The sequence below is a fragment of the Pomacea canaliculata genome, linkage group LG13 (assembly GCF_003073045.1).
Source record: "Pomacea canaliculata isolate SZHN2017 linkage group LG13, ASM307304v1, whole genome shotgun sequence".
NCBI lineage: Eukaryota > Metazoa > Mollusca > Gastropoda > Architaenioglossa > Ampullariidae > Pomacea > Pomacea canaliculata.
Genome location: NC_037602.1, coordinates 12,811,460 through 12,836,021, shown reverse-complemented (window position 1 = coordinate 12,836,021; position 24,562 = coordinate 12,811,460). Strand labels below are relative to the sequence as shown.

Sequence of the window (24,562 nt, the reverse complement as noted above, 5' to 3'; positions counted from 1 at the left end):
GGTCTTTTTTTTTGGGGGGGGGGGGGGAATGGGGTTGGGAGGACAATTATTTACAAGTCGTACAGTATAGTCACTGTGAATAGAGATTTCCAATTGGGAGCATTTTAAATTATTGTTGTTCGCTTGTCGTCAGTTCTATCCCTGAGTCTTGTTTGTTAGAATTAAAAAAAAAATTTCTTTGTTTTTCTTGGTTGTCACTATAGCAGGCTAGGACACTGGTTGTATAGGAGCAAATAAAGCTGATGACATCCGTCAATCTCTTTATTATATAGATACTGAGTACAGCACACCGGCATTGATATACACGTGCACACACACACCATTTTCACTCTAGTTTTGATACTGTAGTTGAAGAAGGCTTTAAATATCAGCTTTACAGTGTGTTGGCATTTGAAGCAGAAAGAAAAAGAGAAAAAAGACCAGTCTCCTTGTTTAACGACTCTGCATGTTATCGTCTGATGCCTAATTTTAATGCAATGATCGCTGAAGGTTGCTTTCCCTCGCGAGCTGTTATGAGGTCATCTCATGACACATTCAAAGTTTCAGCTTCTCCCCGGATCAGCAGTTGTGATCAGCATTAACGATGCGGGGCAGTAGCTTGCCACGTCTCTCTGGCGAGGTCAACTTTTTGGTTTCTCCGTCCACCTGCCCGGGGCTACATCACCATACCTGACTCCACCAGGCACGGTTATCTGACAGTTATCTGAACCCCACGGCTGTCTCACGACCCAACCATCCCATCTTTCTGTGTTTGTCTATCGCTTTCACTTTGTCCCTCGATCTCTCCGTCTCCTTCTTTCCAAACTAATGTATACTGTAGCGGCTTCTTTGAAATGTTTACCTGCTTGCCCTCAGGTGTGAGGGATGTCAGCATGTAAAGTAGGGGGGAAATAGGTGGTTAAGAGAGAGTGAGGGAGACAGAGACAGAGAAACACATTACCGCAGGTTGGAGTTTTGATGATGAGAAGTGGAAGTCCTATTTGGCCTTATTAGTGCGGTTTACGCGAATGATTTTACTGAGAATATCATTTATTAAAATTAATGAATAAATGTCTCGATAATTCTCTTAAACAAGGACAACAAAAGTGGGAGGGAGACAAAGAGAGAGAGAGAGATCAAGACACTTGTGTCACGAGGGTGACAAATAAGCATTTGTCACAAAACGGCTATCACAAACATACGTCACAAAGGACACTCGCAAGTCTCAGGAGCGACACACAAAGATATGTTACAAATATGAGACACAAACATGTGTCACATGAATGACACACTTATTTGCCACAAGAATCATACACAAACTTGAATCACAAGAATATATTATCCCCCAGACTTAAAACCATAAATCTCAAGAAAATATCATTCTAACATATCTAAATATCATCGTCACTCCACCGTCACCTCACCAACCACCTTTCGAAAAGGACTGAAGACCCATCTGTTTATTTAAGATAGACTTAAACAACCAAGCAACACTTCTGTCTTTATTTTTTCACTTTTCTGGTGTTTTATATATTTGTTCACTTTATCTTTTTCTTCTTTTTTATTATTTTGTTTTTTGCTGCGCAATGAGCATTCTTCTGAATGGATACCTGCGCATTACAAATAGACATCATCATCATCATCATCATCATCATCATCATCATCAAGTTAATGTTAAAGGAGAGGTTTTATAGCGTCTTGTCAACAGTTTATTCACTGACACTGGCTGTATATTGTTTACATAGAGAATGGAACTGAAGATAAGGCATGTTCAGCTTCTAGTTTATTGAAATACACCTATAGAGTTTTAGTCTATGCTCAGTTGAAACTACATCTCTCAACACTGTGAACAGGTGTCACGTACAGAGAGTGTCCCGAGACGAGATCTGAACCCTGAGCCGCTCACTGCAGTTGTGACGAGCGAGCGTTTTAACCCTAATACGAAGGGAACTGTGAAGCACCATTGTACCAAATGGACAGAAATCTTTTAGACTGGTATCTAAAATCTTAGCCCATTTCCTTAGGAGTTCTACTAGAAAGCAAACGATTTCAACGTCCTCACAATGAAATATGTGCTCATGAAAAGTTGTTTCATTTTTTACCAAATAAATTACAGTCACGTCGTCGCCACCTCAGTGTGGATAATCATTCAAGCAATGCGACTGTGAATACGGTCAAAGGGAAGTAATACGAGCTATCAGAGTTGTCCTTCTTATCACGAGGAGATAGTGTGGCGAGGGAAAGCAGTTGCGGCTGTCTCCGGATGTTCAGCCAACAACAGTTTAATGTCATAGTGGTAGCTCTAGAGAAGCGGAACGGTATCAGTTAGTTGTTTTACGCAAAATAAAAACACTGACAAAGGCCAGACAAATCAGAAAATTTATTTTACCTCGTGAAAGCATTAGAACAAACAGTAATTCGTACCTTTCAAAATCTAGGAATGACAATGACAATTCTTTATTTACGAGGGGTAAAATAAGCAACAGAGCGCTTTTTTCCATTTAGCTCTCGTCCTTTACAGGGAAGGAAATTAACTATATAAATGAAGTAATTAAGCATTATATAAAAAACTGTAGTAAACATAAATAAAGGTGATGGTTAAGAAGATTTATGCATATATTTACAAGGTCACATGGAGTTGGGAGGAATCTCTAGAGGCCTCATCTATATGTCTTGAAAGTATTTAGATAGATGGCGTCGAAAGCAGTTCAGGGAGTGCAATTGCTTGAGATGGAGAGGAAGGCTGTTCCATTGCATGCTTCCTGAGAATTTTCAGACTTGATTTGAAGAGGGCTAGCCTAGGAAAGGGGATATTCAGTTTTGGGAAGGTTCTAGAGTTATTGTAGGAAAATAGGAGAGAGAGTCTTGGCGATAGTTTACCCGTCAGTATTTTATGCATGAAAATGCATTTGTTAAATTTAAGTCTGTTTTTTAGAGGAAGGACGCCTAGAGAGGTGAAGTCATTCGGGTCTAATTTCGGTTTTAGCAGAACGGCTTTGATTGCTCGCCTCTGAACACTAGCTAGAGGTTTCATGGAAGTTCCACTAGCGGAGTCCCAGAGGGTGGAGGCATAGTCAATGGATGTGGGTGATAGAGAAGAGTTTTCTTGTGTGAGTGTCAAGGAAATGTTTAATTCTTGACAGCTGGTAGACTTTCTTGGAGATGTTTTTACTTGTGGTTGAGATGTGTTGGGACCACGATAAGTTATTGTCAATGGTAACACCCATGATGAGTTTGTGGAACTGTACTTCCGTTATTGATTGAGCGCCGATTTGGATACTAGGAAATGGGGTGGCTAGGTTTTGTCTTTTCTGTCTGGTTGTTAGAAGCTTGACTTCAGTTTTCTGGAAAAATTGTCATTAATATTATTTAGCCATTGTTCCACCATAGATGTAAGTACAGTGTGGCAAGAGTGACTGTGCCTAAAGCTGTATTGGTTTGTATGGAGGAATTCATACCGTAGAAGGTGCTCTTGTAGGTGCTTATGGATGTGTTTTTCTAAGGGTTTAGAGAGAGGCGATAGAATTGAGATTGGACGATAATTTGTAGGGTCACTTGGATCACCTGATTTGTGTATTGGGATTACTTTTGCTTGTTTAAGGTGCGTTGGAAAGTAAGCTTTATCAATACAGAGGTTATACACATAGGTCATGCAGAACAGGTAGAACCTCTCTCACTGCTAACAACTCCTCCTTGGACCCTTCCTATTCCAGAGATCCATTTTGATCTTACAGCCTTTAAAAAAGGGAACACTAGTGACCCCATCTACCTCCAACACTTTTATGAACTTATTTCTGATTATCCTGAATTCTGCCTTGTATTCACAGATGGCTCCAAAATCCCAAGTGGGGGCCCAGTCGCTGCGGCAGCAGTTCCGTCCTGCCAACCACAACGGGATGTTTCAGTCCGACTGGCAGACGATTTTCACAGCAGAACTTCATGCCATCTTGCTTTGGCCAAATATTATCACCAACGAAGAACTCCTCCGAGGAACTGAAACCGAGTCCATCACCACGCAGGTTCAACAAAGGCGTTGGCGATGGATTGGACATGTGCTCCGACAGCAGACAGCAGACCTCTCCAGAGTCGACCTACGATGGACTCCAGACGGCCGAAGAAAACGAGGCCGCCCAAAGGAAACTTGGAGAAGAACAGTGGAAAGGGAGATGAAAGGAAAGGGCTGGACATGGGGTCACCTAGAGGCTAGAGCGGGTTTCAGCCGATCGACATCGGTGGCAGACTCTGGTTGAGGCCTTATGTGCAACCTGATGCACGAAGAGGATTAGATAGAAACAAATTTGGCAATAGGACAAGAGACAACCCACCAGTGGTGGAGATCGTAACCAACAGCAAACCAGTTAGTCTTTGTCTTTAATGATTGTGCGATTTAATAGATGATAGACGTATACAATTATTTTTCGTATTATAGTTTAAGATGCGGAAAATGAAAATGAGATACTGCAAAACGAAAAGGTGTCGATTGTTTTATTAATGGAGTCATTTTTTTTTTTTACATTTTCTTCTCATTGAAGTGCATCTTAAAGACAATTTTTGAATTCTTCCTTATAAGCATGCGAGTATCTAGCCCAGTCATAACAAACAATTCAAAGCGCGTGTCACACAGCAAAACTCAAATACATACATGTAAGCATTTACACTGCAAACTATGAATACATATGCATGCGTATAGTAAACAAAGCAAAAAGTGAATGTTTACACGTTTACGTTCAATTAAAAACACCACTACATCACTCTTCAGATACACAAATGCAACACGAAGCTGTGACTTTGGCAAGAAAAACGAGCAGGTATATCATAAACATCATCAGAACAGAAGACGGCGGCCTCCTTACCCGAACACACATAGTCGAAAATGTGATTTTGCTTATCAAATATTAAATAGGAAAATGGTAGTCATAGAAAACTTTGCCGAACCTAATCGCTTATTGGACACATTACTGTCGATTGTGTGTCCGGCTAGAAAGGTCTTTCACCTTCAGAAGGCACACGAATGTAATGCTTATTTATAGCTGAGCAAAAGGGCCATGAACTTGGCAGAATCGTTAACTTTGTCTCATCAAATATTTGAAGGAAGCCATCCACCGAGACAAATAAGCATATTCTGCACACAAAACAAAAATCTGTGTATGCCGCAAAATAAAAAAAAAAGTCTATTCTGTATTTCCAGAATGTTTCAGTTTTTAAATAAAGAGTACCTCGGCATTGCTTCTCTGTCTAGCCAACTCTGGATTCAAATAAGACTCATGTGGGTGTGCAATGCATTGCAGTCATTGTAAGTTGAAGTCTCGTCCATCATCAATGCACAAAACAAAGCTCAAAAGTTACAAGCCTTTAAAAAAGTCTCTCTCTCTCTCTCTCTCTACATACACACACCCACACACAGAGTCAACTGAAATTTTTTTTATTATTATTATTCATGTCACAGTTTTAAGGACTTTCACTTTATTTCATTCGACTCTCCCTGGGATACACAAAGCGCGTGATTAGACAGTACTTGGCGCTGGTGACTGACTATGAACAATAAAATATTCAGAATGCTGCTCGCGTACAAAGAAGACTCTCCCATGGACTTAATAAACGCAAATGATTATGTTAACAGCTTAACACTACATGGTAATCATCGCTATATTTCGTTTTGCCTGGACGCTCTGATCACCACAGGCCCATCTACAACAGAAGCAGATGTCTAGAGAAGATAATTTTTACAAGGACACAGGTAAAAATGTAAAACAGTCGTCACCTGCGGCAAGGGGAAGTGGAGAGGACCCAGTGAGACAAAAATGGAAAATGGACAAATAAAGATTGAGTTGGCATACATTATTTTATGACACGAATCGAGTAAACAAAAAATATTTCTTGAAAATGGAATTTAATGACGCATTTTACAAAATTATCATTGCATCTTCTTACTCAAATACATTATTTCTGTTATTGCTTTTAAAAGAAACAGTTGCACACTTTATAGATTATCAAAAACCCGCTTCTTTATTTGAGCCGTTTATAGTAAACGAACTTAGCGTTCCGAATAAAATTTACAAACAGGTGAATAATAGTTCAATCGGGTCCTTCTGGATGGTTCTAGACAGACATGGGTGGAATCTCGCGAGCCAGGTCTTGCCACGTGTAACGTTCGCGGTCATATTCTTGACGATACGAGCTAACGTCGTCGAAGGCTCCCAAGTTCTGCAAAGGTTTGGGAGGAGGCTTGCAACTGGCCTGCTTCGGAGCGTAGACACCTGTGAAGGACGCTTTCTGAGTGCTGATGGTGTCAAACTTCTCCGAGCTTGGCTGGTACTCGTTCTTGGGCTTGTAATCGTGTCTCCCTTGCAATGGCAGTCTGACGAAGTCCCCCTTGTAGCTGGAACAGTCATCGACCTTGCCTTCACCCCAAAGAACGTGGGAGGAGCCAGGCTTGTTTACTGCCTGACGCTCGGCGTGGAACTCGCGGAAAGTCTCCTGGTTGCTAGTGCGCATGTCCATGGTTCCTTCTGGCTTGGTATAACGTTCGCCTTTGTGTTGGTACCTAGGAGGTAGATCGTGCCTCTTGAAGTCGCTCTTGGAGGTCGTGCTTGCTTCGAACTTGGCGTCCGTGGCGAGCTGGGAGTAATCAGGCCTAAAGCTGCTTCTCTTCGGGACGAACTCTCCCAAGAAAGAGTCCTGCTGGGTAGTGCGCGCTTCAAAAGGCACCCTGGGTGCAGCGTAGACCTCCTTCTCCCGCAGTGGCTTGGGTGGCAGAGAGTGTTTGATGAAGCTAGCCCTATAAGCAGTGCTGTTCTCGAAGGGCTCGTCGGACTGGAGCGCCTCTCTCTTGGGGCGGTAGTTATCTCGGGGACTCAGTTCCTTCTCCACGTAGTCCCGTTGGCTAGTGGTCTGACCCTCGAACCTTGCATTGGGTGGTTCGTAGTTCGCTTTGGGCTTGAGCATTTCTCTACGCTGGATCTGGTGCTCGGTGAAGTCGGACAGGTAGGCGCTCTCCTTGGCGAAGCTTCCGGTCCCGCGCAGGATGTGCGATGATGTGGGCTTCTCTGGGCTGTCCGTCCTCTGGACTGGAAACTCTGTGTACGTCACCTTGTTTGTCGTGCGGAACTCGATGTTGCCTTCGGGTTTGCTGTACGGCTGGTAGGCGTGCACGTACCGCGGGCTGATTGGCTTCTCGTCGAAGTCAGTCATAAAAGTCGTGGTCCCGTCGAAAGGGGCATCCGAGACGAACGCTCCACGATTGGGCCGCATACTTTCTCGCTTAGGCTGATAGGAGCCGACGAAATCCTGCTTCTGGGTCGTGATACCATCGAACTTCGCCGCCGGCCGCTTCCAGGTTTCTCGCCTTCGACCCTCTCGTTTCGGCAGGGGGTGTTCTTGGAAAGTTTCCCTATAGTCGGTAGCGTCGGAGAACGGTTTTTCTGGAGCTTTCCACATCTCCTGGGGCTTGTAGGTCTCACGAGGGCTTGGTGGGTGCTCGACGAAGTCTTTCTTGGTGACAGAGTCCCCTCCAAACGGCTCAGCCGGGGGATCCCATTTGTCCGCCTCACGCCGTTGACGTGGTGGCAGACTCCACTCCTTGAAGTCCGCTGCAGAAACAGCAGGGCATCAAAAATAAGCTTGAGCTGGCTGCCTAGCACGACACTATCCTCTACCAAGACGACTAACGCGTAGAAAATCAGTTAAAATTCTACTCTCGTATACATTAACATTCAATTTATTTTGTTCGTATAAACAGTTTATCTGACAACTAAGTATTAGTCTGTTAGGGCGCTAGCACCAACAGGGCCGTGCTTAGGGGCAGGCGGACGAGGCATCTGCCTAGGGCCCCGCGCTTCAAGGGGCCCCGCGCTTTTGATTGATATGTGACTTTAGATCCCAACTAAAACCGTGTGATCGTGGCGTGAGGGCCCCGCACATGCCCTTTGCCTCGGGCCCCGCGGGAGCTAAGAACTGGCCTGAGCACCAAGTACCAAGACCTGGTCTACACTGTATAGCAGATGATGTTATAGAAACAGATTTCTCACAAATCAATATTTCTTTTAACAATTAAAATGCATAAATGCATTTTTATTCGCTTAAATCATATTCAACAAGCAATGGAGCATAAACAAGCTAAATTGAGGTTCATTACCAATTAAAGGCCGGAAAAGGCGATCATTTTCTGTAAAAACGTTTACAAAATGGTTAAAATGTAAGATTACTTTCGGCATCTCCAAAGCAATTCAAATGCTGGTGTCTATTAAATTCCTGTAGGTGAAGTTTGGTCCGCCAGATTAACCGGAACCTGTTTAAGAATAATTCTAGCAAAATAATCATTTGCCATTAAATAGTTTCTCCATCTTTGTTTCATATCAAAGGAACCTTATTTTTGTTTATTCTCTCTGTTTGTTTGTTTGTTTGTTTGTTTGTTTGTTTGTTTGTTTGTTTGTTTGTTTGTTTGTTTGTTTGTTTGTTTGTTTCTGTCTGTCTGTCTCACACAAGTTGGGGATCATGAACCTCGCATGTCGGATTTGAGCTATATGTTTGGTCTATATGTATGCCTCCTCTAATCCAATGTGTTTTAAACATTCTCAGCTTTTTGCTGTGTTCAGTCGCAGTGAGTTTTTCTTGTTTCATTTTGTTCCATATTGTTTTGTTTTTTGTTTTTGTTTTTGGTACATGCGCGTTCTGTTAGCATGCGCGTCTGCGCTGTGTATGCTCACTTTCATGCGCAGAAGAAGGGCATTCGGGCTAAAAATAGATTAGGGTAATGGTGATGCAGGTTTGTTTTTCTCACTGTTAGATGAGTCAGATCCTGTCAATTTAAACCATGAATCGCACGCGTCCTTACATCAATGATTCGCAAAACACATTAGACTATAGGAAGATAATGTGATGATCTTGGGTTGGCTGTTGTTGCTGTTGTTGCTATTATTATTATTATCATCATCATCATCATCATCATCTAAAACCTCATGACTGGGCTCCACTTCCACACGATCTATTTAACGTCGTGTACTTTGCTGTCAGATGAAAGTTTTCCTTGTGTTTTGGTGTAAGGTGTCCCCGCCTCTTTACCTAAACAATGTCCGAAGTCCACGTGTAAGTCTGCTCTTTTGTTTTCTCCTATACTTTGTGTTCTGTGTCATTGCAAGCCATCAACTTGTGTCTACGAAGGACAGTTGAGCGTTTGGGTAAATGAAGAAATCTAGAGTTCTTCTTTTAAACATGAGACTTATGAAAAAAGTTTTTAAAAATAGCAAATAATATGTAAAAAAAAAAAAAATACTCAGCAAGGCAATTTAGGAAGGGATACGTTTCACCACAACAGAGTTTTCAAAACGGAAGAAGGACGTCAGAAAATCACGCCCTCTCATATAATTGTAATATGTTATATGTTAAATAATAATATAGCTTCCTGTGCTGAAATAATTTCCAGATTACGTCCTCCTTTACAATTGTTCAGGTTCTAGTGGGGAAATAATTCCCAGACTGCGTCTTCACATATAATTGTTCAGTTTCCTGTGCTGAGATAATTTCAAATTACGTCCTGTCATACAATTATTCAGCTTCTGGTGTTGAGATTACTCGTACATTTGTAAACGCATTTACTTTTCGCTTACCTTTATCACTGCTACCCATTTAGTATACTGCCATAGATGGTTTAAGCCTTAAGGTAGCATTTTATTGAACAGTGTAACCTGACATCATCAAAAGTTAAATATTTGTTTTATATATTGCTTTTGTACCTACACATATTACGTGTTACTATTGGTTGCTAATACTTGCACTCCTAAGTAAACTAAAGAATGTTGTCATCGTCATGTTTCACTTGCTGTAAAGCTAAGCTCGATGTTTTAAAGTGTTTTTTTTAAATTTTTGTGTTTTTATGTCCGCATAAATTATGCTCCTAAAATAAATAGCTCGTCTTCTACGTTCACCTACCTTTGTACGACGGTTCTCCGACGAACTTTCCCAGTTCTGGTCTTTCTTGCTGTCGGCGAAGGGGCTGCCGCCTTTCGCCTGGGCGGCCTGAGACAGAACATTCGAGATCAAAACCAAAATAAAGCAAAAAAAAAAAAAAAAACCCCAAAACCACACACACAAAAAAAAACAACAAAAAACAAAAACAAAAAAAAACAAAAAAATAACAACAAACAAACATACAAAATCCTGTGACAGGCAGCCACTCTTGGCTCACTCCATGTCAGTGGGTGGCCAGTGGAGTGATGAGAGATGACGCCTAGTGCTTGTATAACTCTTGTTAGGATGTTATTGTGGTAGTTTCTGTAGTGGTGATAGTATCATTGTAGGTGGCAATAGTACTGATTGAAGGTAGCCTCATTACTAGACATAGTACTGTAGAAGCATACCCTGAAATGAGGTGCTATAAGACGAAGTGAAGTCAAGGGCTCCTTCCTGTTTTAGATTGCCCGAGGCAGGCTTCAAAGGCTGTCGCTTTTCTGTCGGGTGGGCGATAAAGTCGGTCCTGTAATATTAGAATACGAATATAAATATAGATTATCCATTATGGCTTTGACCTCTGTAAATAGACATAATGTAGTAAGTAGAAAAAGATTGTGCATAAAACAGTTTTTATAATTAAGCTTACTCGTCGATTAATGGATAATAGTAAAGAGATAAAGAATCTTTGGTTCTTTCTAATATTGAATGTAACATATCTTGTCCTAGTATATTCAAGGGAAAGATTTGACCCTGCTCGTTATAGCTGGAAGGCTATGTAATCGTCAGACAACAAGACAGCCTTCACCAATCAGAGCAATTCTCTCTCTTTTCCGGTGGCTGCCGAAGTTTAGAAAAGATAGTTTCGTTAACTTCGTATCGGATTTATTAAATAGTCATTTATCCTTAAGCTTACACGTACGAACACACACACACACAGAGCATATCTAGTGATAAGCATATTGATTACACAAAAGAGTATTCATGATATGTATAAGCGCTTGCGCTGTTGCATATCTCCCCTTCCCTACGGCAGCGGCAGGAAAGAAACCTTTCTATTTTAAATCGCCATGAGCCTGTCCATATATTATATATAACAATTGTATTGTTAAAAGCTTTATGTGCGCTGGACACTTTCGTGCTCTCCCGCTACCTCGGTCAACGCCGAAGGGACGGAGATGTTGATTGGTGGTTGGCGAAACCGGTTCTGATCGTTGCTAAAATAACAACATGGCGACCAGCAAACGAAAATGGCGAAGTTCTGAAGCTGTGACAAAAATACTTTCTGCAACGGTCTTATTGACAACGTGAAACCGAACCTCAGATTGGTAAGCTAAAGGCCATTTTAAAAAAGAAAATAAAATTTTTTTTTTTTCTTCTGCATGCGATTTTGCAAACGTTTTCACTTTCGACCACCGTACCTATATGGTTAGAGCTATATATTTCCTGTTTTATTTTCTTACAGTGTTTAGAGAGGGATTTACACAATGAGAGCACATGTTCGATCTTGGAGAAGAGAGGATCATCATGCATCTTGGCAATTATTACGAGACAGCAGCTTTAGCAATGTGTGGCCATCTTTCATAAGCACTATGAGCCGAACTTCAACACGAGCCTTTTGGGCTGCTGTGGTACTTGTCTGCATTGCAAGTAATGCAACAGTTTGGACAACAATCTTTCTTATTTTAGCTCTTCCTGTATTCTTTTATATGACGTGTCTTGCAGCAACAGCCTACTTCTGCTATGGGCCCAACTTTTCCGATGTCAGGAATGTTGAGTCAACCTATTTTTCTTCACTGGACAATCATTTTTGGGTTGCAGAAATAGAAGGTGAAATTGTTGGTACCATAGCAGTGGTGAAAAGAAGTGAATCACACACTCCTGATTCCGAGAGAATCGCAAGTGACTTATCAATAAATTCACCACAAGAAGAAAAAAGGGACATGAATGTCAACCAGGAGGAGCTGTTGTCAGATTACTTTGACCACACTAAAATAGCCTGGCTAAGACGCATGGCTGTAAAGCAAAAATATCGTGGATTGGGTGTTGCAAAACAGCTTGTCAGGACGGCCATTGACTTCTGTCGTCAACAAAAGTATAATTCCATCTTTCTCATTACTACAGAATTTCATCAACCAGCAAGAGCACTGTATATGACCATGGGATTTAAGCAACTTGCTTTTCGTCCATATAAGTACATCAGAGGACTTTTTAGCATCTGGACATACGAATTTGAGATAAAATTATGATTAATATTAGTGTAGACAAAAGTGTGAATTTAGGGAAACCAACAGAACCAGTAACTGGTGTCATGCATTAGAAAGTCAGCTCAGGAAAAGTAGTCTCAACTGGCTGAATGAACTTGCTTCACCACTGGTTACCTCAATAACCCTTCTTCTCCCTGATCATGAATTTACTCTCAAAGCTATTCCTACAGAGAGAATAATTGTATCCTCTTCATGTCATTGTCCACCCATTTTATCATAATTGATGGATGGGTGCTGAGTTAATGAGTTGAGACAAAACATTACTTTAAAAAATGTACAGTAAGAAAATTGTTTTATTCATGTGCATATTGTGTGTGTGTGTGTGTGCACTCATGCATGCAAGAGAGAGAGAACTCTAACATTTCATGGACTTAAGGCCATTCCAGCCATTGCCACTTTTACATGGTGAGCTGCAAATAGCCATTCTCTCATGCATTCAAATATTTATCAATTCATACACCTATCCTACATTCAATCTATATGTCCACTCTTATTGGAGACAACATGATTCAAGACACATTTGACCTGCATAGCAACATAAGCATACAGGGACAGAGAATAGCAAATATAAGTTTGCTTGTCACTTTTCTTGTCGTGAAACATTTGTGCATAAACTATGCAGAAAAGAATATGAACTTTTTCATTTGTAAAATATATGCAGAAAGGACATTTGTTTGTATTCTCTGTCCTATCCTATACAAAACGATTTTTGCATGTATTTATATCACTCACTCCTAGATGGAAGCATATTAAAACATCCATGAAATCTTCTACGTAATTGAAATACAGCTATGGCAAGAGAGTGAATTTATGGGATCAGTATAACTAAAAACATCTGCTGTGCTTTATGTTTGCAGCTCGCCATTTTTCCTGGGCGACATCTGTCACCTTGAGTTTGAAAATAGAAACATTTTATGGTCTTCTAATCTTGGTTTAACTATACCTGTTTAAAATTCATAGATCCTAAGGCTATTCTCACTTTTGTTATCCAGTTTGTTTTGCCTTGTGCATCAGGATTAAATAATAATTAATGAGCTTGCTTAGGTATATGATCTGTAGGAATTTTTGTCAATCGGGGCCAAAATTAGATAGTTCTCATATAACAGTTGATCAGGAGTAGATATCGTCCAAGTTCCCCTTTTTTTATATCTGATGGTGTATGGATTGGGCATTCAGATACTTTTTGCATTTGTAAAGTTGTGCTTTTTCGACAGGGCTATCATCATGAAGGACTCTCCATACTTCGAATGCATATTAAAGAGTTAGTTGTACTTGAGCATCAAGAACATCTGTCTACTCATATTATCTATATCTTTTAGGGCTCTGACTGTGTTGGAGATGGAAATTTTCCCTTTGACTGCTAACTGCTTAGTCCCTTGAAACGAACTCATGGTTGCTGTAAATGTCAAACCAAAGTAGACATAGCTGTTGACTACTTCTAGGAACATTTCTCCTAAAAACCATTTTTCCCATCTTTCGCCAAATCCTCCTTTTCTAAAGACAACTACTTTAGTTTTGCTACAATTGATTTCTGATTCAAGCTTCTGGCATAAGTTAGCAAGACAGTTTATCTGGTTTTTGAGACCAGCTGGTGTACTTGATAAAAGCACCAGAACGTCTGCAAATATAAGAATGAACAATTCAACAAGAAAAAAGCTGTATATCAGGTTTATCTTTGCCAGACAAGGTATTGGCTATTTCATTCATTCTGGATTTAATAAATACTCTTGAGTGGGTTACGTGCTGGACTGAATCATAAGCCATCTTGAAATCTACAAGCCACGCATTAAGTTTAGCGATGTTGGAGAAAGGATGCCTGTGTAAAGCAGAATAATCTATCGAAAAATATCTCTTAAAACAAAGCATGAGTTAAGTGTGCCTGTGTGTGTGTGTGTTTTTTTCATATTAGCATGACTGTTTCTGTAGATGGATGTGTTAACCATTGTGTCTGCCTCATGCTATTCAGAGTTCTAAGTCACTCAAATTGTTATTCTCACCTATGTTGCTTTCTGCTTTAAACTTACCGTACAAATGTCATCATATGGTCTTTTATGATATTGTTTTTTCTTTACATTATTTTAGTGACATTGTCCTAAATGCACACATAAATATTCACAAACAGGCACACACACACATTCCTCACTCACATGCTCTTTCCATGCACATTTTTGGTCTTTTTATCTTACCCTGTTGGATTCTTTTTTAATAACACAGATAAATGTAGATTAGGATTATGTGTCTTAGATAGAAAAGCATTAAAAAGAGTGCAAGCGAAGATGAGGGGTAGTGTGTATGTAAGTGCATATGTATTTTTTTGTATTGTCTCTTCCATCATCAAGTCATATTCTGAGTGCAGTGTCACTTGGCCAATACACAAATTCTTATTGAAAGAAGTCACTTTTTGGAAACAGAGCTTATGAACAAGATATTTGCTAGTATATACAATTGAATACTAATCAAATGCTAATCATCTGCCCATCAAATGGCATTCTTTGGCAGGAATACAAAAATACGTTTTTCCACATCTTTCACCTGTTCTGCCAAGTTATGTAAAGAAATTTGATTGCAAACTTTTATGTGTTCTACGTTAAAGTCTAAAATATTTTCAAGCAGCTGGTTACAGTGTATCTACACTGTAATTTATGCTTTAGTCAGCAACTTTATGTCCATTGTTCTTTACTATGTTGTGAAATATAATTCCATTTGTTTATAAACTGTGAAAAACTTTGTGATATCCATTAAACATATCAAGAAAGGAAGTATTTGCTATATTCATTGTTCCATCCCAGTCCTATTATTCTGATTTAATAGAAAATCTTAATTAAACAAAAAGAAACTTAACATGCATTTAATGTATGGAGTTTGATGACCAATTTGTACAGGAGTAGTCTTCCCTTGTTCTCTTTTCATCCTGTAGATTCACCTTGATATAGATAACTTTCGCACTAAATCAGATGAGAAAGCAGGTACATATTTGTGAGGAGGTTAGTGTTTTTTTTGTCTAGTCTTAATGGCCAGGAAGATCTATGATTTTCTTACTTGGTAACGGTGGCAGAGTCCATTACAGCATCCAAGTTGAGGGGAAGAGGGTTTGGCTGCAGACCGTACTCCCTGTATTCCCTAAACTCTGGGCCACTGAACCACTGATTGTCCCTAATAGATAAATAATAAACAAAAAGAGTGCAAGGGATAGTATTTTTCAGTTTGTTTTTTAACATTGTACTGACACTGTAGACACTTCTTCAACAGCGTGAAAGCCATACTAAAATTTTGTTAAGCTTGCCGAAAAGTTGTACTTTTAGTGGAAACTGATGGTTCCCATGATAGTGAATGGATGTGAGCATGGAAAGGTAAACCTGAAAAGGTTATCTTCCTAAACAAAAATGATATAATGTTATTACATTGCTGTCTGATGATTTTAAGGCAACAGCAAAGTGCAAATGTTTAAATTGAAAGAAGAGTAGGAGTGGTGGCAGTTTGAAAAGAATTCTGTTTTATACATCATTATCCCCATGTTCATTGTTTTATTCATCAAGTCCATCCATTCTCATTACTTCTGTCTTTGAGTGCATTACTTGACAGATTTCTTTGACCAGATAATTTACACACTCTGTAAACGTCTCCTAACTGTAGCTATTCGTGAAGGCAGTGAAAATAAAGCTTTCTTCTTATATAATAGAGATAGTTATTGAATGGGCGATAAATCGACAGCCTCTTTGAAACAGTGTTCTAACCGTCTCGGTAAAACCCATTCATCGATTGCGCACTGTGGGCTGGCCCATAAAACATTCAAGTCACAGTAATGGATCGTGCACACGTAGCACACGTAGCTGCTTCCTTTGGCACCAAGACACGTTCACGTGACAGGTCAAAGACGACAGGTAGTAGAACATATTTCCACGCTCAGTGCCTTGGCAAAATCGAGGAACAGTACGTGACAGGAGCTTTTGTTTCACGAAGTTCACCGAGCTTAGGTTACTGAGTACTTGTTTACATTATCGTTTAAAATACTCACTGTCTGACAGCCATGATCCTTGTTTCGAGGAAGCGAACAACTGCAAGACAGTAGACGCGCTAAGATACCTTAAGATACCTTAAGTCAGTTCGCCCTCCCAAAGCACGTCCCGACGACGACCCCGCGTTGCTAAGGCCGCCACGCAAGCGTTACCACAACGTCACATCCTAGCAACCATGGTCGAGCGTTACATCGGCCTAGCGGAGGGACGGGGGCTGAGACGTGTACACTCCCGATTAATGTGTTTTACAATATGACTTCATTAATTCACAAGGGAAATACCAGATAGTGGTCATACTAGTAATACATAGAGATAAATACATGTTTTGTGATAAGGGCAGGTAAATAATTTGTCGTGACGGAAACAAAAGCAGATTTATTATTAATTTTAAAAATTAAGCTGATCAGTGAAGATCAGCCCTTCTGATCTCTTTTTTATTTAAAGTATAACTGATATGGCTTTATATGAAACTGTTTATTGCAATAATACCTTGTACGCACATTTACAGAGCTGTTCAAACATTCCAAATTAACATGTTTCTTTCTCCAGATTATCTGAAATGGGGATGGTGGTGGCTGGGACTGGGAAAAATCTTGTAATAATTCTAGTCTGATATCTATCTATTCCTCTTTGTGAATGAGCTAGTTGCACATAAGGCCTCAACCAGAGTCCGCCACCGATGTCGATCGGCTAAAACCCGCTCTAGCCTCTAGGTGACCCCATGTCCAGCCCTTTCCTTTCATCTCCCTTTCCACTGTTGTTCTCCAAGTTTCCTTTGAGCGGCCTCGTTTTCTTCGGCCGTCTGGAGTCCATCGTAGGTCGACTCTGGAGAGGTTTGCTGTCTGCTGGCGGAGCACATGTCCAATCCATCGCCAACGCCTTTGTTGAACCTGCGTGGTGATGGACTCGGTTTCAGTTCTTCGGTGGAGTTCTTCGTTGGTGATGGTATTTGGCCAAAAGATGTTAAGTATGTGCCTGAGGCATCTGTTTTGAAAGACGTCAAGCCTGTTACTGATGATCTTCCATGATTCTGATCCGTAAAGGAGGGTGCTGATGACATTTGACTTGAAGATTCTCAGCTTGATCTTCTGACTGATGTTTTTTGCCTTTTATGTGATCCTGAGTGAGGCGAAGGCCTGGCTGGCTTTCACCAGTTGGGCTCGAATCTCCACCTCCACATCCCCAGTGTTTGACATTTTGGACCCAAGATAGGTGAAACTGTCAACTTCCTCAATCTCTTTTTCCATTTAGTTTGATGCTGTCTTGGACTCTGGCGTTCACTCTCATACTTTTCGTTTTCTTTGTGCTGACCTTCAAGCTAAGGTTTCCAGCTGTTTCTGAGAAGGCATTTGTTTTTTCCTGCATGTCTTGGTGGCGGTGGGACAGCAGGGCAATGTCATCAGCAAAGTCCAAGTCTTCCAGCGTTGCTGTTGCTGTCATAGTCATGGTCCATCTGATCCCTCTCCTCTCACTGTCGGTGGAAGTCTTCATGCTCCAGTCCATGGCCAGGATGAAGAGGAATGGCGACAGAATGCAGCCCTGCTTCACCCCAGTACTGACTTTGAAGGTGTCTGTGAGCTCCTTGTCAATCCTGGGATTTGAAATCGCTGTACAGCATTGCAACGACCTGAACAAGTTTTGCAGGGACTCCATAATGCCTCAGGACTCGCAGTGGATGCTGTCAAAAGCCATCTCCAGGTCGATAAAATTGATGTACAGCTGTGTGTTCCACTCGTTGCTCTGCTCCAGAATCTGTCACAGAATAATGTGTTCAGAGCAGGATCGCCCAGGGCCAAATCCTGCTTGCTGTGGTCGGAGATTTCTCAAAGTCAGTCTTGTCAGATCATTCTTGCTAAAATGCCTTGCTGGCGAGGGTGGGGGGGGGAATTGGTGTTTTACGCCGTGTCAACAACTAAGGTTATATTACGGCAAGCAACCAGCCCTGTAAACAGATGCCACGTGCAGAGAAAGATCAGCGTGCCCGAGACGAGAAATGAAATCAGGGCAGCCAACCTTCACTGTATTGGTGACAGGCGCTAACAGCGCTAACCGTTGCGCCACCGGACCTCTGCTGCTGGCGAGGGAAAGAAGTGTTATGCACCTCCAATTATTGCAGTCTCCAAGATCTCCTTTCTTGGATAACTTGAAGATGAGCCCTGTCTTCCACGCATCAGGGAGCTGTCCTGATTCCCAAACTTGCCTGAAGATTTCAGTCAGCATGGGAGCTGTCACATTCACATCAGCTTTCAACATCATGGCACTCTTCATTGTCTTGATTGGTGCTGTCACTTCTTCCAGGCTTCGCGGGTCTATGCAGATGTTGAGGTCTATAGCTGCTGGCTGGATCTCTGACTCTTATTGGTGTTATGTACTTGCTAAATTATTGCAAATGTATATTCGAACTTTTTATTTTTTAGGTTTCCAGTTTGAAACATATGTTTAAGTTTTATAGCTGACAAGCGTGTGTTAGTACCACAGCCATTTTGCCTCTGTTTCATGCATTTCCGCTGTATTTCATTGTCAAAGTTGCCAGTACAATCAAAGACTTAGTTTAGTACAATGTCCATGAGGCTAGCTTGTTGCGAAATGAGGAGTGGCATCGTGGCCATGGCCACTGCCTGGCTTCCTATTCTCAGGTAGCATTGTCCTGTTTTGGTGAATCTTTTTTGTTTCAGATTCGTAGGGAGTCAAAAAAAATTGGTGACAGTGTCTGATGAACTGAGAAAACACATACATGAACTTTCAGTAGAGAATGAGAATATGAGCTTGACAGTTGAGGTGCAAATAGCAAGAAATATCATTTCAAAAACATTTCTCAGCATTATCTTTTTTTGATGAGATTCTCTGGAAAAGCTTTCACAGAGGACATGTATGCAAGGATCTTTTTGCTGAGAATTGCCATTTAGGGTGCTGCTCGAATTTTACATTTTCGCAATGATACCTTAATTCTGATCTCAACATTCATTTAAAATTAAGCTATTTTAGGGTTATTCCTGTAAATTTTCCAATGTGTTTTCTTAAAAAATGAAAATATCAAGTATTTTAAAAGATGGTTGCAGCATATGTTTTGCTTGCTTCATGCAACAAAACTTTTTGTATACCACCACCACCACCACTACAATAGCCACCACTTTTTTAAACTTTTCAGCTTAGAAATAATGAACTAGAATAACTTGTAATAGATAACAAAATTGTATTTACGATATTAATCAAATACTGATATTTGAATCTGAGAAATCATAGAGGAAATCAACACAAAACAGCAAAGCACTTAGTGCTTTATCCACGAGCATGAATATTATGCTTACATTCACCTATACACAATTCTCTCTACCACCCCTCTCTAATTTATTTTCTTCACTGTTTATGACATGTTTTATTTCTGTGTACATCAATGAATGATCTGAGACTAAAAGTTTTACCAGGAAAATATAGAAACGCAACAATGTATTTAAAAATTTTCTGAAAATCATCATTTTCAAAATGTTGCCAGATTCATATACTACTGACTAAAATGACAACAGAAACAGCAGTTGATGTGATACAATTATATATGTGTGTATAAGAGTTGATGCAATATAATGTTTGTGCATTCAAGTACACTTTTTACTTTATAAACTTGTTTACTGTATGTAATTTGATATATAAAGGCTGTTATATTACTAATACCATAATACTTTTCACAAGGGAATGCAATGGTTACTTTCGTGTGTGTGTGAAGCTCACAAATCCAATGGCCAAACAATAAAGAGTTTGAGTCTCTTCACTGTTTAAGCATAGTAAAAATATCAAAAGGAATCATTCAATGTTTGAATCTTGAATGACTATGAGGGTACAAGTCTTAATAAGGGATCCCAAGCAGTTATCACACCAACAGCTGATGAGACTGTACCCAACAGTCCCTGTACTCCAGGAGAAGCATTCACATACTCAAGAGCTTCTAATGGTAGCACCAAGTCTGCCAGATTCTTAATAAGGTCTAAAATGAGTGCCTTGTTTTCAAGGCAGCAGTGCCACAACACCTGGCACGTTGCAAGGTCCTTCTTTTGTCTGGGTAAACCATGAACTCTGCTGTTGCCTTTTTCTCCATTACGATGTTGAGCTGGGCAAGTTTGGCATTGCGGGCACGGAAATCTCGAGCAAGCATGCTGTAGATTTCGTATATATCTCTGGTGATGCCCAAGATGAGGGTGACAATCCAAAACTGAGCAGATAACCGATTCCATTTTTCTCCATCAACCTGTAAATTTTAGAAGTTAAATTCACTATTTTATATTTTAATGTCTTGTCAAAAAAAAAAAAAAAACATAAAGAAGAGCAAATAATTATTAAACAGATAAGAAACTTCCAATAGGCATATTTTTATCCTTTTATTTGCAATTAGCAGCATGCAGATTACTGCTGCTGCCAAATGAGTAATGCAAAGCTAAAAAGTAGTCATTTGTTATTCAACTATCATATCTTGAATCCATCACAACAGTTTGTTCATTATAAAAAAAGGACAATGCACCTTTGATAAATCTATTTAGTAAATGTTTAAAGGTAAATTAATATAATAAATAATATATTAACTTCATAACTTACATAACCTTAAACCCTGGTACCTTTCAAAATAGGCCAGGTTATCTTAACACCACTGCATTTTCTTTTCTCTTCCCATGAAAGACTGGCTGATAAATGTTGGGTTTAAAACTTAAAAGTCAATTAATCGAACCCCGCATGGAAACCACTCGGGTAACCTGCCGGTATCAAGCCCGGATGAAGGAGGGTTGGGCACGGGCTAGCAACCCCACCCTGTAAAAAATAAAATGCTACAGAGACCGCAAACACACTAACTGCACAACTAGAGCCTGGATGGGAAGATCCCTCTTCGGAAGGGCTTATGACGCGTGCTGGCGAAAGCCCTCAGGAAGCCAGCTTGCCAACCCATCTTCTCACGGCAAAGGAAAAAACCAGGATAGGGACCTGGAGTATCAGAACCCTATATGAGAAAGTAAATCAGCTCAGGTAGCACAGGAAATGAAGAACTATAACATCAAGCTCCTCGGTCTGTGCAAGACAAGGTGGAATGGCAACGGTCAGACCAGACTTTCGTCAGGGGAGACTATCATATACTCTGGACATGAAGACCCTGACCATGACCACACACAAGGAGGAGCAGTACTGATGACACCAGAGGTTGCAGGAGCACTAATAGCATGGGAACCAGTTTCCCCACGAATTATGTCAGCAAGGTTCAACTGACTTTAAGGACCTGGTGAAAGACAGAGGAAAGGAAAGAGCTGAAGCAGAAGACCAACCAATGTCAAGACCAGCAGGAAAAAAGAAGAGCTCAGAGAAAAATACCGAAAGAAAAACAGAAATGAAGAAGAGTGCAAGAGACAACATGAGACAGTTTGCAAACAGGATGGCAGAAGAGCAGAACAAGCAGCTGGGCAAAATAAGACAAAGATACTATACCAAACTGCAAGAATTCTGTCATGAAGGAAAAACACCAATGCACGCAGACCAATAAAGAATAAGAATGGCAGCGTCATTACTGGGGATGCAGAGCAAAGATCACACTGGGTGGAACATTTTGATTAAATACTTAACCGACCACCACCAACAACCACTTTGGACATTGCCCCAGCTGCCGAACAGCTCCAAGTAAACATCAACCCAACAACCAAGGCAGAAACCAAAGCCATCAAGTCCTGAATTGTGGCAAGGCAGCAGGCCCAGATGGCATTCCTGCAGAAGCAGTCAAGGCAGACCCAACAGCTGCAGCAGAGATGCTACACCCCCTGCTGTAGAAAATTTGGGAACAGGAGCAAGTTCCAGCAGACTGGAAGCTTGGCTACCTAGTAAAGCTACCCAAAAAAGGCGCCCTGACACAGTGCAGCAATTGACGTAGGATTACGCCGTTGTCCATTACTAGCAAGGTGCTGACCAGAATCATCCTGGAGAGACGGCAGGCTTTCGGCAGGGAAAATTATGCACAGACCAAATCATTACACTACGAAATATTATCCAGCAGTCCATCGAATGGCAGTCGCCCCTATACATAACTTTGGTGGATTTTGAGAAGGAGAATGTTTGCAATTTTCAGTTAAAGATTTAAGGGAAAAATACTGGTCATATTTTTGTATTTGTCATTAACTAGCATTAAGTTTTCTCAAGCAGAATGTAAAATGGGGTATTATAAGTTCAGTAACAATATTTATCATGTTATAAAAGGACATTGTCAATATGAAAGGCAGTTTATTTTTTTTTTTGGTACATGAATAGTTTTTTTTTTACCTTTTAAATCTTTAGTGTCTCCATCATGTACTCATAGAAACATATAAACTTATTAAGGATGTGCAAGTTAGCACATTTCAATTTACCTTTGCTATACCAATGCGGCCAGCCAAAACAATGTGGTCAAACATCAGGTACATAGCTTGGTTGAGCTTTGAAATTGTAATAGTCCATCGAAGAACGTCATCTGAGATGTGAAGGCTGCGTAGGGCTGAATGAACAAAATCCAGACTCTTTCCCAGACGCAAAACTGCAACAAATCAAAATGCAAGTTTAGGAAGCATTATTGAATTGGTTTCTTTTTCATAATCTGGAGGAGTTAATACTTATTTTAGTTACTATTCTCAGTAACAAAGACCTATATAAATCCAGATTGTTATTGTTCAAATGGATGTAAGCTTCAGAAGAGTAACCTAAGGTGAAGTGAACAGTCTTACTTTGGTTATAGTGATAAAAAATAGTTTGTGAAACAATAAATCTTGGAGTGAACCTAACCTATATTAAAAGTCTATACATAATACTGCCTAAAACTAACATAAACATATATAATCAATCCCCATGAAAACGAAGGTATATTTAATGGAAATAAAGTCAGTTCTATAAACAATGACTATGTTATAGCTCTAGAAAATGTATAAAAGTTTAACAAAACATGAGATTCAAACAAAAAGTTTGTCATCTTAGCTACCACTCACATTTTCTTGCTGTGCTGAGTGAAGAACTGAGTTTCTTCAGTTTGTCCACAAGGTCATCAGCAACATTGGCTCTTGTTAAGTACCACCAAGCAAACTTGCTGCAATACTGCACCAGCCTGAGCCAAAATACATCCACTGCCATATAAGTATTATACACACTCTTGCTGTCATTTGTTTTATAAGCATTAGTTTTAAGCGAGAGTACTTAAATAATTTTCAACCACATGGACTACATGACACAGTGAGGATTCAATAATTACCAATTAAATACTTACACCACGGAGATAAAGGGAAAAAAGCTATCAGCAGAAGGTGTCTGTGAAAGGCTGCTAAAATAATATCAGAGCTAAAAACATCCTACCTATGAATAAAAGCTGGAGAGAATGCGGATTCCCAGTATGACATACAGGAATAGTTGAGGATTAAGGTCTACAAATTGATACACCAACATTATGTATAAAAAAAACATATTCACTGCAGTTCATTGTTCCAACACAATATGTCATGGCTACAAACAGGAAAAGTTCAGGTGTGAGACATCTCTGTCATTTTTCACACAAAGAATAACAGAAAATAGAACAGATTACAAGCATGTGTAACAGAAGCACCAACTCTAAGCATCTATTATTTAAGTCAAGAATAAATGCACTTTACCATAAGTATATGTACAGTAGGGAAAGAACCACAGTTATCATAAGTTTTTTTTTTAAATCAAAATGAACAGATAGAGAATTGAAGTGGAATTACATATATTTGCAAACTTGGATGCAAGTGAAAGACACTCCATAACAGGCCAAAGCGGCTCAAACAGTTGACGTAAATGACTCACTTGTCTTTATAATTTGTCTTTTCATATAAATCATAAACCACTATTTCTGGTGAAGTTCTGATCATCCACACAGAAGAAGCAAACAGATAGATGACTTCTCGCAAATCCCTCACCAAGAACTTAATCTTTCAAGCTTTTAATTTATATCAAGAAACTGAACAAATTCACAATAATGACAAATGTTCATGAAGTGAGAAAAACGTTACTCTGACTGAACAAGTGAAAGCAATCTACTTATTTTGCTACTGCTTGTTGTGAACGTTGTCTAATGCTAGTTACAGTAACATTATACGAGTCTAGAATAAGTCAAAAAGTCATAAACGCAGTTTGGAAAAACTTGTCAAGAAGTCTACGACTGAACACTTACCGAAAAAGCTTATCTCGTCCACTTGCCTGTGAAGTGAACTTCACAATTCTGTCCACTAAGTCGCCATCCATCATGCATATTAAAAATCAATTAACCAGAAACAGTTATTTACAAATCTCCCTTCTGGCGTCTGCAGTGACCAAAGGTTAGCACTGAGATAACTCGCGGACGCAAGAGTAGTT

General features: G+C 40.0%; 2 protein-coding genes and 1 long non-coding RNA gene across 3 annotated transcripts; 1 reads left to right on the top strand and 2 right to left on the bottom strand.

The window, feature by feature from the left end:
- Positions 1 to 4,336: 4,336 nt before the first annotated feature.
- Positions 4,337 to 16,365, bottom strand: LOC112554004 (stabilizer of axonemal microtubules 2-like). Its single transcript, XM_025221558.1, has 5 exons — positions 16,207 to 16,365; positions 15,231 to 15,344; positions 10,335 to 10,450; positions 9,907 to 9,993; positions 4,337 to 7,568 (listed from the first exon to the last, which is right to left on the bottom strand). The coding sequence occupies exons 1-5, from the start codon at positions 16,218 to 16,220 to the stop codon at positions 6,079 to 6,081; spliced, it is 1,821 nt and encodes a 606-aa protein (XP_025077343.1). The 5' UTR covers positions 16,221 to 16,365; the 3' UTR covers positions 4,337 to 6,078.
- On the top strand, positions 11,044 to 14,950 carry LOC112554005. The gene is made up of 2 exons (XR_003097182.1): positions 11,044 to 11,252; positions 11,390 to 14,950. It is a non-coding gene; the product is annotated as an uncharacterized LOC112554005 (long non-coding RNA).
- A 3,015-nt stretch (positions 16,366 to 19,380) lies between the features above and the next one.
- Positions 19,381 to 24,554, bottom strand: LOC112553727 (peroxisomal membrane protein 11B-like). The gene is given in 5 exon segments (XM_025221140.1): positions 19,381 to 20,309; positions 20,312 to 20,447; positions 22,576 to 22,739; positions 23,185 to 23,300; positions 24,381 to 24,554. Coding segments are annotated over 5 exon segments (768 nt in total). The 5' UTR covers positions 24,455 to 24,554; the 3' UTR covers positions 19,381 to 20,031.
- Positions 24,555 to 24,562: the final 8 nt, after the last annotated feature.